At 39.2% G+C, this 17,966-nt stretch overlaps 1 protein-coding gene across 1 annotated transcript in view; it reads left to right on the top strand.

The window, feature by feature from the left end:
• Window positions 1–17,966, top strand: part of UTRN (utrophin) — a 377,019-nt gene that overhangs the window by 90,671 nt on the left and 268,382 nt on the right. The window contains 11 exon segments of the mRNA XM_009325465.1: window positions 15–77; window positions 658–861; window positions 2,041–2,222; window positions 2,936–3,086; window positions 4,562–4,681; window positions 5,435–5,536; window positions 8,591–8,698; window positions 9,274–9,453; window positions 10,766–10,935; window positions 13,264–13,387; window positions 16,183–16,270. Coding sequence (XP_009323740.1) covers window positions 15–77; window positions 658–861; window positions 2,041–2,222; window positions 2,936–3,086; window positions 4,562–4,681; window positions 5,435–5,536; window positions 8,591–8,698; window positions 9,274–9,453; window positions 10,766–10,935; window positions 13,264–13,387; window positions 16,183–16,270 — 1,492 coding nt within the window.

Raw genomic sequence — 17,966 nt, 5'->3', positions numbered from 1 at the left:
AAGCCATCCGGGAGGTTGAGACCCTTCCAAGGATATACAAGCATGAATGTGAGGATGGAGAGTTCAACTTGCAGCAGGTGTTTGTCATCAAAGTCTGCCTGGCTTTTCCTGAGTTGTAATTTTAGCTGATCTTCAGGCATGTCAGTTATCTGTGGAACATGCCTTCTATCTTGGGCATCACAATTGGGAAAATACGCAAAATCACAGCATCTTCTTTGTGATTGACTTCAGTTGTTCTATCTTCCTTTTTCTTTTCTGAGTCATGTACAAAATGCTGTGTGAGGTATAAAGTTGTGTTTTATGCTGTTTCTGCTTCTTTTTCTCATTTATCTTGGCAAGCAGGAGAGGGTGGCTCAATCTTTAACCGAGTTTGCTGCAGGACTTGTGGTGGTGGGTGGTAGTGATGGGTTTTTGTTTGGGTGTGAGATCCACTGTTAAATGAGCAAGATTAAAGTTGTCTTTTCTATCCAGGTTCTTTATTTTAAAATGAAAGTTCATTAGTGGTGACTGTGGCCCTTCTCATTAAAATGTACCCGACGATTATTTTTAACGTTTTATGAAGGATTAAAAGGGATCTTAGTTGTTCTATTTTCAGTATCATTTGGGACGGCATTTTCTCTGCACTTCTAAGACCACTTTTTTCTCTTGGCTGCCTAGGTTGTAGCACTTGAAGAGGAGCAGGGCAGTTCTAGAGCAGAGACTCCCAGCACGGTGACAGAGGTGGATATGGACTTGGATAGCTACCAGGTTGCTCTGGAAGAAGTTCTTACATGGTTGTTGTCAGCTGAGGATGCATTTCGGGAACAGGAGGAAATATCTGGTGATGTTGAGGAGGTCAAAGAGCAATTTTCCACCCATGAAGTAAGCTTCTCTTGAAAATTCATTTGCTGTTTTTTCATGTGTGTGTGAGCTGCAGAACTTCTATTTCCTAGTCCTTACCCAAAACCTGCCATTCTGTTTCTTTTGTCTTGCTTTTTCTAAATTAAAAGCATCTCTAACTGAATGTGATGTGGGTTTTTCGGTGGTTTTGGTTTTTGTTTTTGTTTTTTTTTTTCTTGACAGATAATAGCTTCTTGAAGGTGGAATAGATCTTTTTAGCAGAACTCACAGGGGAACGTGCTTTGAAACTTGAATGTATTTTTTAATCAGCTTTTGGTGGCTGGCTCACTGGTGTCTATAATACAAAGACAGTCTGATCCAGGCTGATTCGTGCTTCTCTGCTGCCAACTATTAAAAAGCCTGGTCAGCCTTATGTCACTTGCTGTTAAATGAGGGCAATGCTGAAATTGATAATCATTTCAATTTAATTCAGTGGTCTCCCTGTCACGATTAGCATAGTTTATTTCAGAAACATGTGGTGTTGCTTCCAAAGTGGTGTTGCTTCCAAAGTGGTGTTGCTTCCAAAGTGGTGTTGCTTCCAAAGTGGTGTGTTTTGCTTCTGTTCCAAGTCTGAACAAATGTTCTAATGTTGCTAAAAGTTTCAAGTGTCATGTTAGATGTTTCAGTTTTCTCCTGTGTCAGCTTAATTGAGTAGTATACAATTGAATTTTAAATCTGAAGGCTGATCAATATGAAGAATTTTTTTCCTTGTGCTGTAGTTTTAAAGCCATGAACCAAAGGAAGAGGTGTTCTGAATTTATAGTAAATATGTGAACTTTTAATGTTATTAACTCATAGGGTTCTATTTGCTCTCCTACGATACATTTCAGATCTTGTTTTATGTTGGCCATAGGTAAGTTTCTATTTTATTTTCTTGGTGCATTTGTTCAAAGGCTGTCATCTTATAAACAGCTTTTTCTTTGAGGTGGTCAGCTTTTTTTCCCTATTAGCTCTATTTTACTGGCTCCAGAATTTTTGTAGCTCATGGAGAATCTTCTGTCAGAGAGGAACAGGTCTGCCATACTTGTGTGTTTGATGGTGCCAGCTCATTCTGCAGCACTGTTTTAAACATGACAATTTATTAGGACATTTACAAATTATCGATAAACTCCTGTAGGAGCTTGCAGGTCATGGTGATGTCGCTGGTTGTACTGTTTCCAGGGTTTTATGATGGAACTGACTGCGCACCAGAGCAGCGTGGGCAGTGTTCTGCAGGCTGGAAACCAACTGGTAGCCCAGGGAAATCTGTCACCTGAAGAGGAGTTTGAGATTCAGGAGCAAATGCTGCTGCTGAACTCCCGCTGGGAGGAGCTCAGGGTGGAGAGCATGGACAGGCAGTCCCGGTGAGTCATGCTGCACAATCTCTCCTAGAGCTGCAGGACTGACCTCTGGTGCTTACTGCATCTCGGAGGAGTCAGTTTGCATCCATTTGTGATATTTTTTTTCAGAATTAACTCTTCAGTTTGTGACATGAAATCCATCTTCTTCATACTTTCCAAGGTGAAACAAAAGAAATGAATATAACTGGGTTTTTTTTGGATTCTTACATAAAAGTATTTTGTGACTGTTACATTATGTAAATGTGCCAGACTAGATATATAGTATCTACATGCAGTAGTTACATAAATGTGTTTTTAATATTGTTCCAGTAGTTTAAGTTCCTCAATAAAGCATACGGTAGACATGGATAGCTATGTGTGTTTACACAACTAAAAAGCACTTAAGATTTTTTTCCTGCCTGTGGGTTATCAAGCTAAGAGCTGCACATCAGCAGAGAAACTGCATTTTGTTGCAACTCTCAGTGGAGGCTCTGTTAGCGGCAAATCCCTGTTGCAAGAAACAATCCCTAATGTAAGTTGCATAATTCACTAACTTTTTTTGTTGAGAAAGAAACAGATACTTAACAGCGTTCCTTAGATTAACGGTGAAAATTTTATTTGATTATAGCTAACTGGTTTATGAATGGCCTTGCTTCTTTCCTATAGGAACTAGAACTTAGTCTCTTTCCTTGGGAAAACTGTTTCTGAAATAACTCTGCCTGTGTTTCCCCCTGCAGCCTGCATGACATGCTGATGGAGCTCCAGAAGCAGCAGTTGCAGCAGCTGTCCGACTGGCTGACAGTCACAGAAGAACGCATTCAGAAGATGGAATCCCAGCTCTTAGCGGAAGATTTGGAGTCTCTTCAAAAACAGCTAGAAGAACATAAAGTAAATCGTTTTGTCTGCTATGTAATACATATGGAAGAAGTATTTGGAAGATGTGTATGTTGATGGGTTCCTTAGCTGAGAAACTTGATTGTGTCAGAAGTCATATATGGCTGTATGCTGAGGGGCTGCATTTGATGTTTGGAAAAGGATGATGATGGGGTAGAAAGGAATTGGAAGTTTCTGGAAGTGCTTTCTTAACTGAACATTTGAGCACTGACTATAGCAGAAACTGCTATATTCGCTACATGCGGGTAGTGAAACCTGTGGGGGAAATTGTGTTACCCTCACTTCGTGCAGGAAATGAAGCCTCTCCAGGTAAATTCTTGGTGTGAGGGACAGTATGAAACGTACTGTGGACAAACTTGCCTTTAATGACTGGCAGGCATTACTAAAGCACGCTTGAGGCTTGCAGATTGAAATAGTGCAGGAGTTAAAACTCTCAGAAGGGCCTCCCAAGTCACTGATTCCAGTCCCTGCTTTTACAGAGATTGCATCTTAAGGGGGTGCATAGACACTGCTCTCTGGTGTGCTCAATATTTTGGAAGTGGTTTGTCTCTCGATTAAGTTTATGGATGGGAGTCCAGCCTTCCTAGCCTGCAGTGTTTTTTTGGAGGAGAAAGATGGCCTTTTCATACTTGTCGTGGTTGCAGCTTTGGTTTTCGTATTCAGTGCTGAGGTTTGACCTTCTCCCCAGCATGGGGACATACCTCACAGGGCAAGAACTGCACAGTATTTTTAGTCTGTGTAATTTCCTGTCCCACATTTGCATTCATTCCTCTGTCTTCAAAGTCTGGGGAGTTTGAGGCGTGTTGTTCACAGAGTAGCTTAGGATATTCTGGGATGAAAAGTGATATTTACAGTACTGTAAAGGCATGTTGATCTTGCAGAGATATTTCGGAGGTAGGCTTTAACCATGGAATCTGTTCTTCTAGAAGTTGTATGAATATTTAAATCTACCGATTATTTCAAACTAATCAGAACTGCTTTCTGCAGTTTTCGACTATTGTCTTTGAACATCATGATCAATTATACCACTGTTGATACTTATTATTATATTGTCAACTATTAAAAGAAGAATGTTCTTAGTGATTTTTCCCTGTTTGGCGTGCCCTATGATACTTGCTTATTAACAATCATAGCTTTTTATAGGAACACTTAAGCTCTCTTACCTATAACAGTAGACATATAGAAAGTCAATGCAGTTGTCATATGATTCTCCTAGTCAAGTACGGTGCATACAGTTTAAAGCACTCCTTCATGTTTTCCAACACTTTAACAGAATGGTTTTGGGTTCATTTCTAGCAGTCTTTTGCTTACATTTATTTAAACTGTGCAGTGATTCCCAGTGGTAAAATCTGTGCTTAACTGTTGAATCTGAAGTACTTTGCCACAGCAGTTGTGTTAGTCACTGTGGCCAAAATATAGCAGATTAGCAAATGTATTCAAAGTTGGTAACCTCTGATTTGTTCTTCTAGAGCCTGCAGAGTGACCTAGAGACAGAACAGGTGAAGGTAAACTCCCTAACGCACATGGTTGTCATTGTTGATGAAAGCAGTGGGGAAAGTGCAACAGCTATTCTGGAGGAACAATTGCAGGTAAAATGTTAGAGCCCTCTTTTTTTAACTGTAGTAGCAGGCACTTAAAACCTTTGCATATAATTGTTAATCAACATTTTTGTATTTAAAGACAATTTATCCTAGAAAGTAATTTAAAGTAATATTTTCTTAGAAGTAATATTAATGTAAAGAATCGACTAAATTTGCTCAGGGTAAAACCTGCAAAAGTGCTTTGGTGACTTTCAAGCTCAATTCCTGATAAGTCAAACTGTTTGCATTCCCAGTGACTTAGGCGCTTTTGTAGAGTATCCTTTCAGCAGTTTCATTAAAATGGGAAGATGCACAGTACAACTCTTTATTTCACATAAGTAATTTTCATTAGGAAGTTAAAATCTGATGGGGAAAAAATATTTAAAGACATGAGCACAATTTATCTAGGGAATGTTGTGTGAAGTATTTTCCTGTTTTTGTCAGAAGTTAGACTGTAACCTGAAATATAGGGAGTGTGCAACAGAATGTATTGAAACAGAATTCATGCTACTTTGTTTGCTCCTTTTGAAGTCAATCAAATAGCTGACTGACTTCAGCAAGAGCAGAGATAAGGCCATAGGTGAACGCTCTTGAAAGTTTTAACCTCCAGCTTTATGCAATACAACAATGGCGATTACTGGCAAGGAGGTAGCTATAATGTAGAAAGAGGTTACTGTGAAGTAGAAATTATGCTTTTGAATATCTGATTTTTGAGTTTCCTTGTGAGGCTTGTGAATGTTCATGAGTTTCCTGCTTTTGTAGAGGCTTGGTGAGCGGTGGACAGCAGTTTGTCGTTGGACTGAGGAACGACGGGTCAAGTTGCAAGAAATTCAGCTTTTATGGCAAGAGCTGCTGGAAGAGCAGGTTAGTAGCTCTTCAGTTACCCAGAGTGACTGGCTGATTTGTGGAAGGGGAAAAACAACCAAACACAAAAACCCCAAACCCCTTAGTAGGGTTTAACAGCTCTCAGAAAAAAGCCTTGAAAAACTAGATTTTTTTTTTTGTTATTGTTTGAGTTCCCAGTGTTTCTTGAGGAGTAGAGTAGCTGTGCAGTGCAAGAGAAGTACTTTCCGAAGTTTAGGTAAGAAAGTTTATAACTCCTTATAAAATAATTTCCAAGGTAGCTTGCAAAATGTCCAAGAAGTGGGAATATCCATGATAGCAAAATGACAATGAATCACTAAGTACTTGGTGGTTTGGTAATTACAGAAATTTTCCGAATTAAGGTATATGTGCTTACAATATGGATATGTGTACACAATTGTGCAATCAACTAATCAATAGATACTGTTTTCAAAATCAGTAACAAAACATTTGGTCAATATAGCGAAGCATGCAGCTCGTCTCGTTTTGCTGCGTTTAGGCAAACTGTTGAATTGTGAAGAAGATGGTATTGTGAGGTTTTTTTTTTCTTGCTTTGATATCACGCATTTTACATATATATTAAACATACTGCTAAATGCAAATTAACCGATGGCATTAAAAAATATGGTAACACAACTACATGTGTTAGGTTTGCATGCCTAGTGCTAGAGCTTGTTTTGTGTCTCAGCTTAAAATATTTGATGGCTTTTCCTTTGAAGGTTTTACTTAAACTGTTTTGTTTTCTTAAATGATGGTATTTATCACTGTAAGCTATTGTTTAAACTCTGCAGTACACACGTTGTTTAGACATTTGAAAGAAGTAGAACAGTGCTGATGTAGCTGTTGCTATCAGTTACAGCCTGGTTTCTTTGACAGGGATGTTTTGTCTGCATTTTTTGGGGTTGCATATGTGTTTCTCCCTGACCCCTCCCATATCTATTTGCAGTATATTGATAAGTTGAATTTGCAGCTCATGTGAACTTGTTGTTAATATGGACCCAAAATTCAGATTCTGGTTTATCCAATGCCAAGTATCTATATATTTCTTTAAAATACTGTGTTGGCTTATGTGTATGTACATACAAAAAATTGTGTGCTAGCATTTTCTGGCAACTCTTGGGCAAGATAAGTCTGAGTTGAGAAAGAAGAATTCCTCAAAAATCCTTGTTCTGTATGCCAAGGTACGGACTTCAAGTGCTCTCAGTTTTGATGACCGTATGTGAACATGTTTCTGTCCTCTTCCACCCTTATTGTCTGGGGAAAAATGACCACTCGTTGACTACTACAATGCTGTTAAGAGTGTCATCTTCTGTTGGAGTTGCTTTGCCTTCAGCTTTTTTAATTTGTATGTCATTATGTTGCTCTGTAAAAGTGAAAAAATTAATCGGTGTTTGTTTAATGTAGAATGTCAGATAGCAAGTAATGAGGAAATAGAAGCTTATTTTAGGTGGTTTAGATAAGCCTGTGTTTGCATTTGTTCAACTCTGAACAATGCATTTATTACTAACAGGTTTGAATTACAGTTCTCTGTCCTCAAGAATTATCAAGTGACCTACAAAAATTACGTTTTGAAACTAATTAAAAGCTTTAATACAAACACTTTGTTAACACAAAAGTAACTAAACATTTAGGTACTATAATTTTCCATTTTGCCCAACCAGACGGAGAGATGAGCAACAGTGATGCATCAGCCTTTTTGTGGCTGCCTAGAAAATTTTTGGAAACCACATTGCCAAGTCAACACAATTCTTACCACTCTGGAAACAAATTCCTCAATCAGTGCCAGATATTTCTTAGCACTGTGATAATTATGTTTCAGTTTTCTAGGGAGAGTTATCTTTGACTGCTGATATAGCAGAAATTAATTGAATACATTGAAGGGTTTTTAAGCTCCTCTTATGCATAAAATATGTTGGCTGGGATGCCAGTGTGATTTTGCCAGAGTATGTGGTGTTATAATTTTGTTTCTCACAGCCGTATGGCATTTCCACCACCATTGTATTTGCTGTCTGTACATTTTGCGTATTGGTTTACACTGGCAATGTAAACTGCCTTAACCCTTTGGCCCAAAAGTTGCTGTAGTCAGTTCTGGGACAATGCCAAAAAAATACAGCTAGGCTGAGGAGCCTAGTGGCTGTTGTAAAGTGTGTTGTTCAAAGAACAAAAAGGTCTGCCTTGCTGTATCATTTTTTATATATATATATATATTTTTTTTTTTTTTAAAGACAGAGGAGTAGCAGCGTGCCAGTGGCTGTGTAACTGAACTTGATAGAGAGCTGGGTATTCTAGTCTATGGAGATGGCTGTGCAGCAGCAGCAATATGTTGCAACATAATATAAAATGTATAAAATCCTTCCTGATACTTGATGGCAGTTATTGCTGGAGTTTCCATAGGAGTGCTGTGTGACCGAAGAGAAGTGAGATCCAGAACAGGTTTCCTAGAAAAAAGTGGAAAAAGTTTGAGATCCCTGAGTTAGCACTATCCAGAGCAGACCACTCCAGCTTTCAGCAGTTAGTGAGACAGTATTTGCTGAAGTTATTTTGCAATTGGAAGTAGGTACAGTAAACAGGGAAGCGACTAACTAATATCTGAGTCTTTGACTGACTACCTGGACTAAGAGAGCTCTGAATCAGCGGTGTAGCTTCTGTGAGAAAATGCTTGTAATGGCTGGTTTTGAATCACAGAGGAAGAAGGGTGGCGAATGAAAGAAAGCATACATACCATTTGATATATTTAATTCTAATATAATTTATAAGTCCTACGTCAGCTTTATGGTGGATATCCAGTCACTATAAATAACTTTGGGGGGGTGCGCTCTCATATATTGAGAAATAGTTTTGTTGAAATTGTTTTGCTGGAAAGTATTACTTAGTTCTCTGATCTGATATTTTTTTGTCCCCTTTTATGTGCTATTTTTGTTAATGCCAACTGAAATTCCTGCATATAAAGACTGCAGAACTGTGCTTTGAACGCAAAGATCTTAAAGAAGGAATTGTCAATAGCTGTTTGACAAACCTGGTATTTTCTTGTGCTATTTTTCTTACAATCTGCAGTGCTTATTGAAAGCTTGGTTAACTGAGAAAGAAGAGGCTTTGAGTAAGGTCCAGACAAGCAACTTCAAAGATCAAACAGACCTGAGTGTGAATGTTCGAAAACTAGCAGTGAGTATGGCTATCCTGCTCTATCCTGTCAAGTCTCATAGACTAAATGAATGACAGATTACCAGTGTGACCCCAGTAGGAGCTGTGAATGCATGATACTTTGGAAGCCAGGACAATATTCTCTCGTTGCCAGATTCTTCCACTTGAATTTAAAAAATGTGTACAACTTACTCCATGGCCATTCCAGGTTGGCATGCCAAACTCTGAAACAGCTATCCTGGATTTTTGACAGGGTTTGGAGTTTATTGCAGGCTACCAGTCAGCTGTGTTTTCCAAAGTGTGGGTTTGTGGTTTGTGTTTTTTGGTTTGTTTTTTTAATACATTGGTGCAGCTTGAAGCAGAACTAATAATTTGTAACTGTTACTCAAGAGATACCGCTGACTGCTCTAGGAGCTGTTTCAGGGATGTGCTTTTTTTTTTAAGAGTGTCTGTTAGTGCTTTGTTACAAGAGAGAACTGTTTTGAAACCTATGATGCCTCGGGCTCAGTCCATCCCCCCCCCCCCGCCCCGGAATTAAAACCTAAGGGGTGGCGGAACACTTGATGTCATCTTTTAATGTTTTCTTTTAACTTCAGATCTTGAAAGAGGACATGGGTATGAAACGGCAAACACTAGACCAGCTGAATGAGCTAGGTCAGGATGTAGCCCAAATCCTTGGGAATGGCAGAGCATCCAGTAAAATCGATCAGGATCAAGAAGAACTAACTCAGAGGTGGGACAGTTTGGTTCAGAAGCTAGAGGATTACTCTAACCAGGTACTTAACAAGGCTTTATTACTTTTTAGCTGTTTAGATGTCTGTATGTATGCAAACCTCATTGATACTGTCAGCAAAACTGCCCAGGCGAGTTCTTGGCATCAGGCTAGAGAGGTAGGTGAGTGCTCTTTCACGTGGGTCTGACTTTATCTGCTGACAAAGCTGTCTGCGTTTTTTGGTCTTCAAAACCCCAAGTTGTTAACCTGACTAGTACTATTACTCCTTTCTCACACAGATTAAGCTTCATTTTTCTGATGAGTAAAGCAGGCTTGCCATGTATTATCAATCAATGCAAATGCCTTTAAACATTATAAGAGTGCTGGGACTGGATTAAATCTGATACTAAAAGAAAACAAAGACAAAACCCAAAACCCAGAATAGATAAATAAATGGGAGTCATACAAGCATTTATGCTCTGTGAGTATGATTTCTCATCTGTTGAAAATAGAGTAGTTGTATGTTTGCTATGTAATGACGATAGCCAAGCTGGATTGTTAAATGTTTATTTTAGTATTTTGAGTGCTTGGTAATATTTTTATTTAGACAGAACTCCCATTGGCTTCTGTGAGAATTTTGTTTGACAGTTTTGACTCATATGTCCCTTTTTCATGATATTAAAATGTTGTTATGGTGAAGGCTGTGGCGCTGATTCATGATCCATTTAGTGTATAGTGAATGAGTTGTGCAGTCTGAGTAAGGGGTCCATTTCAGCCACGTGGCTTTAATTTGTTCTTGCATTTGAGTCAAAGCACTGGAGAGTGCCAAATCCTGTCTTCATCCTTTCACTCCCCCTAAATATCAAGCACATACTTAGAACTTACAGGTTGATTCCCATGGGACTTACTTTATAACACGCTAAAGAGTGTGGAAGGTTTCTATTGACTTGAGTGAGTTTTTAGGTCAAATCCACTGTGTATTAGCTCTTTCTGAGATCTAGGCTTGGTTTTATGGGGTATGACTATAAAATACAGAATTGTGTGTTAATAAACCCAAAGGACCTTGGTTCTTTCTGTGAACCAAGTAATTAAAAAAATAAATATAATGCTTATTTTGTTGATTTTAGTTCACTTGGACTGGCATGAAATTCTAGTTGAACTGAGTTTTGATGTGTGGTTCACATCTGTAAAATGAGAATAATGAAGTTTCTCTGGAGTGCATCTATGATAAAGGTGCTTCATGATGGCTAGATGTGGTCATTTGTAGGAGTGAATGAATGGGCTTTTATGACTGATGAATAAAAGGAACTAAGCAAAAGCAATTCAGTTTGTGTTAGAAATGGCATTTAACCCTTTTGCTGAATTATTTTGTATAGGTAACTCAAGCTGTAGGAAGCGTAGGGATGTCACAGGTTTCACAGAAGACTGCTGCAGAAACACCACCATTGAAGGAACAGGTAGTGGTTAAACAATCCAGACAGGAGTTGCCCCCGCCGCCACCCCCAAAGAAAAGGCAAATCCCAGGGGACGGTGAAGCAAAGAAAAAGTAAGTCTATGTCACTGCCATTTTCCCTTGCTTGCTAGATACTACATAGACTCTCTTGGTCTTGGGTTTTGATTCTTCTTTTATGCAAGTGAGGAATACTTAAGTTGCGGTTGTGAGGTTGGGTTTGGGGAAAGAAATGTTATGTACAGCCTTCTTTTCAGAGCAACAGAAAGCCTGCAGCTTCCGTTAATTTCAAAGGGAAACGAGGGTGTTTTGTTTCTCAAGAAAGTAGGTCTTCAGTCCTTTGTACCTCAGTTCTTTTGCTGAAAGATACAGTTAATTCTATTTACTCTCTTTTGGAAAAACATCTTCTCATCTTTGGTTAAAAAGTGTTGTGAAAGTGCCAAGTGTTTTGATTTATTTATTATTAATTTCTAATCTTCATAAAATATATGGGAGAAGCTGCACAAAAAAGGCTCAGAAACCTATTCCATCTCTCTGGTATTTAGTAATCAGAACAATATTAGAGTGATGTCTCCTTTCACAAGTATATCTGGAGTGGCTGACTGATTTGCATGTATAAAATCATAGAATGGTTTGGGTTGGAAGGACCTCTGAAGATCATCTAGTTCCACCCCCCCTGCCATGGGCACGGACACCTTCCACTAGACCAGGTTGCTCAAAGCCCCATCCAACCTGGCCTTGAACATTTCCAGGGATGGGGCATCCACAACTTCTCTCAGCAACTTGTTCCAGTGCCTCACCACCCTCACAGTGAAGAATTTCTACCTAATATCTAATCTAAATCTACTCTCTTTCATTTTAAAATGGTTACTCCTCGTCCCATCACTACGCTCCCTGATAAAGAGTCCCTCCCCATCTCTCCTCTAGGCCCCCTTTAAGTACTGGAAGGCTGCTATAAGGTCTCCCTGGACCTTTCTCTTCTCTAGGCTAAACAGTATTTAATAACGTGTTGCAGTGCCTTTATTAAATAGCATAACTAAAACTAAAGGAATTGTTTCAAGATAAATTAAGAAAGTCAATTCTGTATACTCATCACTTTGCTTTTTGTGCTTGCATGAGAAAATGCTCATTTCTTTGAGCTGTCACTAGTTTAAACCTTTAGCAGATCATTTAGGGAGAGGATAGAGGGCTGCGTCAAGAGCAGGGAGTCGCTGTGCTAGGTGATGTGTGTTCACACAGTGAAGAGTTTTTCTCTTCATTTTTCTGGAGGAGGAATGGAAGTTTGAAGGGGTGAGGAACCACCCAAACCCTCTTGAGGACCCTGGTCAGAACCTCCGAGCCCTGGTGGGGGTGATGTGTGCATGTGGGTGTCCCAGGGCAGTAACACAGTTGGCAGCCCATCTGTCCCTTCTCTCTGTGTGTCTCATGAGTCACAGAAACTATTTTAGACTTTGAAAGCAAAAATGATTTGACCTGTTATCTTTTTTTCCTAGAGTCCAAACTGTATTGAGGACAGATTCAGTTAAAATAGGTTAAACTTTCTGATGCTTTTGCCTGATCCCAGTTACTTATGTTGAAACCAACAAATGGCCAGTAACTCGAATTTTGCAGGTTTTCCCATGAAAACTTTGAGTGACTAACAGTGACTTCTGCATTTGTTGATAGGCTGTTATTCCATGTTAGGATTTACACTGTGTTAAGTAGCATAATTGTAATATGGCCTGACTTGTGGTCTGTATAGTACATATATCCTTCTCTCAAGTTCTGCACAGTATGGGTTAATTTGGGAGTTGTTTTTTTTGTTTGTTTGTTGTTGTTTTTTGGTGGTGGTGGGTTGTAGCTTAGAGGGTTTAGGCATAAGAAAGTTCTGTTGGTATAGACATGTCCAACTGTAGCCAAAAATACTAAGCTATAAGCTAATCTTTAGTCAACTAAGCATTCAGAAATGTTTGTCCACTGCCATGAGTGCTTAAGCTGCTAGCTTTTTCTTCAGACTAAATAGTGTTGCAGACTCTTACAAAATCTAGAACTGTAATTCTTATTTGTCTTATTCCTGAGGTTTACTTTTTTACTTCCAAAATACCCACTACTGAGAGAGATCTTTTGTGATGTATTAAAAGAAACAGTAATAATTTGCATGAAGATATATAAAAAAAAATAAGAAATCAATTTCACCATACATTCTCAATTTGCTCCCAAAAGCTAATACCAGGGACATAAAAACCTGCCATAGTAAAAATTGAAAGTCTGTGTCTGTCCTACCACCTGTGAGTAGTAGTATGAGAAACATGAATCTTGTGTGCAGTCTTGCTGTTTTGGGATTGAGTAATGTGCTGAACTTTAAGACCTCTGATTTTTAAGACAGAGTGACTGAACAGGGAAAAATGAAAAAAAAAAAAAAAATTGTCTGACCTTTTAAACCAGGTTTGAGGCTGAAAGTGCTGAGCTCTTGAACTGGATTTCAAAATCAAAATCTGCCATTCAGGCCACAGACATCAGAGAGTACAAGAAGATGAGAGAGACTTCAAACATGAAAGAAAAGTTGAAGGTAAAATGGGGAGATAGAGAGTATTCCGGTGAATAGTATATTTTGTCTCTAAGATGGCTGTCATTTGGAGGTGTGGGCTGATCCACATGCTTTGTGGGGATTAAGTCCTTTGGTTAAATAGTTTCAGAACTGGATATACATGGAAATCTCTGACCAGCTGGACACAAACTTTTGCTGGTGTTGGGTTGCATAAACCACAGTAAATTTTAAAAACATGTATTACTGATGTCTCCTTTGGAGTTCTGATAAATGTCTTCAGGATTAGTATTTTTTTCCACTAAGCAGCATATTTTGGCTTTATGTTTCACAGTTGGAGATGGACTTGATTGACACCACTTTTATAATCTTGGCAGAGATGGGCCAGTGGGCTGCTCAGAGACCCCTTGAATCATGCTGTGACACTCTGCACACACTGTACCACCCAGGGTCCAAAGTGGTCCGTTGTTATAATGTTTGGACACGTTGTTTGCTCTATTAATTTTGGAGAAAACCTGATAGTTACAACTCATGTATGTTATTACTGACTTGAAAGACAGAACACATAATTTTACAGGATCCTGTGGGAGCCATGAAATAACCGTTTTATCTTCTATTCCTTCTGTTTCAGGAACATATTCTTTCCTTTTTTGGTCCTTGAGCGTGCTTTGTTAATGAAGGCTTACTGGGGCTTTAGCAGGACCTGAACCTGCTTTTGAAATCAAAGGCAATACTTAAAAATATCTATAAGGAGACTCCTTCTCAGTGCTGTAGTGCAAAATGGTGCCAGTAGGAATGTTTGGAATGGCAGTACTGTTGGAAATAAAAACCAGAACAACCCTCCCAATAGTTTATTTATAGGTCTTTATGAATGTTTGTAGCCCTTTATAAAATAGGCTCCAAGATGAACACCAGGTTCCCATGAACAGCACTGTTTTTAAATGATTGGGCTCTAAGCGGGTAGGACAGTGTTTGTTTTTCCCAACTATGCAAATAAATGCGTACTTCTTCTGAATTTACTGCAGCAAGTCTAAACCAGAGTAATGAGCTTGGACATTAGTTTTGAAACGATTTTAATTTGGAGATGATTTGTTGTAATCTCAGAGGATATTGAAGCTGTGGTGTTGTGGCCTTGTGTGATCCACATGCTTTGTGGGGATTAAGTCCTTTGGTTAAATAGTTTCAGAACTGGATATACATGGAAATCTCTGACCAGCTGGACACAAACTTTTGCTGGTGTTGGGTTGCATAAACCACAGTAAATTTTAAAAACATGTATTACTGATGTCTCCTTTGGAGTTCTGATAAATGTCTTCAGGATTAGTATTTTTTTCCACTAAGCAGCATATTTTGGCTTTATGTTTCACAGTTGGAGATGGACTTGATTGACACCACTTTTATAATCTTGGCAGAGATGGGCCAGTGGGCTGCTCAGAGACCCCTTGAATCATGCTGTGACACTCTGCACACACTGTACCACCCAGGGTCCAAAGTGGTCCGTTGTTATAATGTTTGGACACGTTGTTTGCTCTATTAATTTTGGAGAAAACCTGATAGTTACAACTCATGTATGTTATTACTGACTTGAAAGACAGAACACATAATTTTACAGGATCCTGTGGGAGCCATGAAATAACCGTTTTATCTTCTATTCCTTCTGTTTCAGGAACGTATTTTTCCTTTTTTGGTCCTTGAGCGTGCTTTGTTAATGAAGGCTTACTGGGGCTTTAGCAGGACCTGAACCTGCTTTTGAAATCAAAGGCAATACTTAAAAATATCTATAAGGAGACTCCTTCTCAGTGCTGTAGTGCAAAATGGTGCCAGTAGGAATGTTTGGAATGGCAGTACTGTTGGAAATAAAAACCAGAACAACCCTCCCAATAGTTTATTTATAGGTCTTTATGAATGTTTGTAGCCCTTTATAAAATAGGCTCCAAGATGAACACCAGGTTCCCATGAACAGCACTGTTTTTAAATGATTGGGCTCTAAGCGGGTAGGACAGTGTTTGTTTTTCCCAACTATGCAAATAAATGCGTACTTCTTCTGAATTTACTGCAGCAAGTCTAAACCAGAGTAATGAGCTTGGACATTAGTTTTGAAACGATTTTAATTTGGAGATGATTTGTTGTAATCTCAGAGGATATTGAAGCTGTGGTGTTGTGGCCTTGTGGCCAAGGAACTCATCTTTCCTCTGTGGATGTATTCTACCTCTTGGCTCACACAGGAACATTCATCAATATGTATGACTTGAGGGAGGAACTTGTTCCTCTAAAAATATTGGTAGTCACATAGGATTTCCCTCACCATTTCTTTATGAAGGAGAATGAAGCACTAGGGCTTATGAGAGTAGATTACTAGTATGCCGTAGTTCTTGCTAGCTGGACTTCTAGGGAACAGGTGGTTGTTCCCTTCTACTGGACATCTGAGCAGAGACAGTAGAGGCAAAGGGACTATTTAAAAAAGGTCTTTTCTCCACTGAGTCACATTAAATAATTACAGGTTTTGACCACAGGTGACTTGTTTTAGCTAGTGTCCCAATATCTGATTTCACATAGCAGGATCGTCACCCCTTTTAACAATATTTTATTCCTGGTGGTGGTGTACTAGTCTTGCTTGCCTGGTACTTGTGAGAGCTAACTCCTTTTGCATCTGTTTTCAGAACAAACAGTACTAACGTGCATCTCAGAAGGTGCTGTATCCAAGAAAAATGGGAGTGTGTTTTGGGTAGTAGTGGGAAAATGTGTTACCTGGGGGTGGGGGGGAAGTCAAGAAAAATTACCCTCTCTGAAACTGTATTCTTTTGGGATTCACTTTGTAGGTGATTGAAAAAGAAAGGGTTGAAAAAAGCCAAAAGTTAGATGAACTGAAACGAAGTGGACATATTCTTTTGGATCAAATGGGAAAGGGTAAGCAACTTGAAGGTTTCCCTGTTCTGTGATTTAATCAGATGAGTTGCTGGGAAATAATACTGAAATACGCTATCTCCAATTAAGCATCACAATATATTCCTTCCCTCTCCCTCCATTTTCATTCCTTCAGAGGCACTGGTCATTGTTACTGTTACTAGTTACTGATGTGTGTTTTGTTTCTATTAAAGCTTATAGACAAGCAATATTAATATTCTTTGCTTAGTGTGTGTGTTGCTTTACAACCTTTTAAGGACTATTTTTATTGAAATAGAAATAATTTCTTAAAATGGCAGTAACATGCTTTTGGGGAATGGAGTTGGTTTAATTTTGAATTGTGTGGAGATTTTAAGTATAAAATTTTAAAATATAACTGCCTTAAAGAAGTGGAAATTTTGCAACCAAATTTGGGCTTGATAAATGTGTGTATATCTCCCTTTATTCGTAGTTTTCTTCATTTCTGTAAAAACTGTCAGTATGTTTTAATGATACAATCACAATTTGTGGCTCAAAGGCAAGAGAGAAGCCTGCATGCTTGCGAAAATGATTGATTGTCAATTAAAACACTTATCCCTGGAAACTTATAATTAACATCAGTGACAGCTGAATCTTTAAGCCTTCCCAAAATCTTGTTTCATAACATGACAAAACTCCACCAGTGAAATGTGACTTTCTCCATAAAAGAGCTGTTCATATCATCCAGAGACAGTCTCAGATCTGCTATGCACTTGGCTTCTGGTGAAGTTGCTATGACGTAACATTCAGACCAGTGAAAGGATGGTATCGCTGTCCTGCATAGTGACCAGTATCCCTTTTGGAAAATGCTGATTTCCATTGGATTTCCCAACCATCACATTTTTTTCCACCCAGCCCCTTTGCCTGGATGTGCCAGTCTAAGTATCTCCAATCCACCCCTCTTTGCCTACTACAGCTGAAGCTTTTTACAGTGGGTGCTATTGTCCTGAAGCTGATGGCTGGAAGCCACTGATTTGACCTAGAGTTTGGGTTATAAAAATTTGTAGCTGTTCCTTGTCTTCAAACCTGGAGAGAGAGACTCCCTCCCTCCATCCCTCCCTCTTTTATAAACCCCTCCAGCTGTGATAAGTCATGGCTATGAAAGCAGTATCTGATCATAATGAGAAATGCATAGTTCAAAAACTGGTTTGTACCAACAAAACATAAGATACAGAAATTGCTTCCTAATTGTTTGCCATCTTAAAGTTTGGGATCTAGAGAAAATAACCAATCTGGGTTACTGGGGTGACTCCCACGATTGGAGTGCTGCAATGGATGGCTATAGACTCTTCAGAAGGGACAGGTGAGGAAGGAGAGGCGGGGGGGTGGCTCTGTATGTTAGGGAGTGTTTCGATTGTCTAGAGCTCAATGACTGTGATGATGATGCGGTCGAGTGTTTATGGGTAAGGATGAGGGGGAAGGCCAACGAGGCAGATATCCTGCTGGGAGTCTGTTATAGACCACCCAACCAGGATGAAGGGGCAGATGAAGCATTCTACAAGTGGCTGGCAGAAGTCTCACAATCGCCAGCCCTTGTTCTTGTGGGGGACTTCAACTTCCCGGACGTCTGCTGGAAATACAACACAGCAGAGAGGAAGCAGTCTAGGAGGTTCCTGGAGTGTGTGGAAGACAACTTCCTGACACAGCTGGTAAGTGAGCCTACCAGGGGAGGTGCCTCGCT

This window comes from Pygoscelis adeliae, unplaced genomic scaffold (assembly GCF_000699105.1).
Source record: "Pygoscelis adeliae isolate BGI_AS28 unplaced genomic scaffold, ASM69910v1 Scaffold300, whole genome shotgun sequence".
In the NCBI taxonomy this organism is placed as follows: domain Eukaryota; kingdom Metazoa; phylum Chordata; class Aves; order Sphenisciformes; family Spheniscidae; genus Pygoscelis; species Pygoscelis adeliae.
This window is presented reverse-complemented; position numbering and strand designations above follow the sequence as displayed.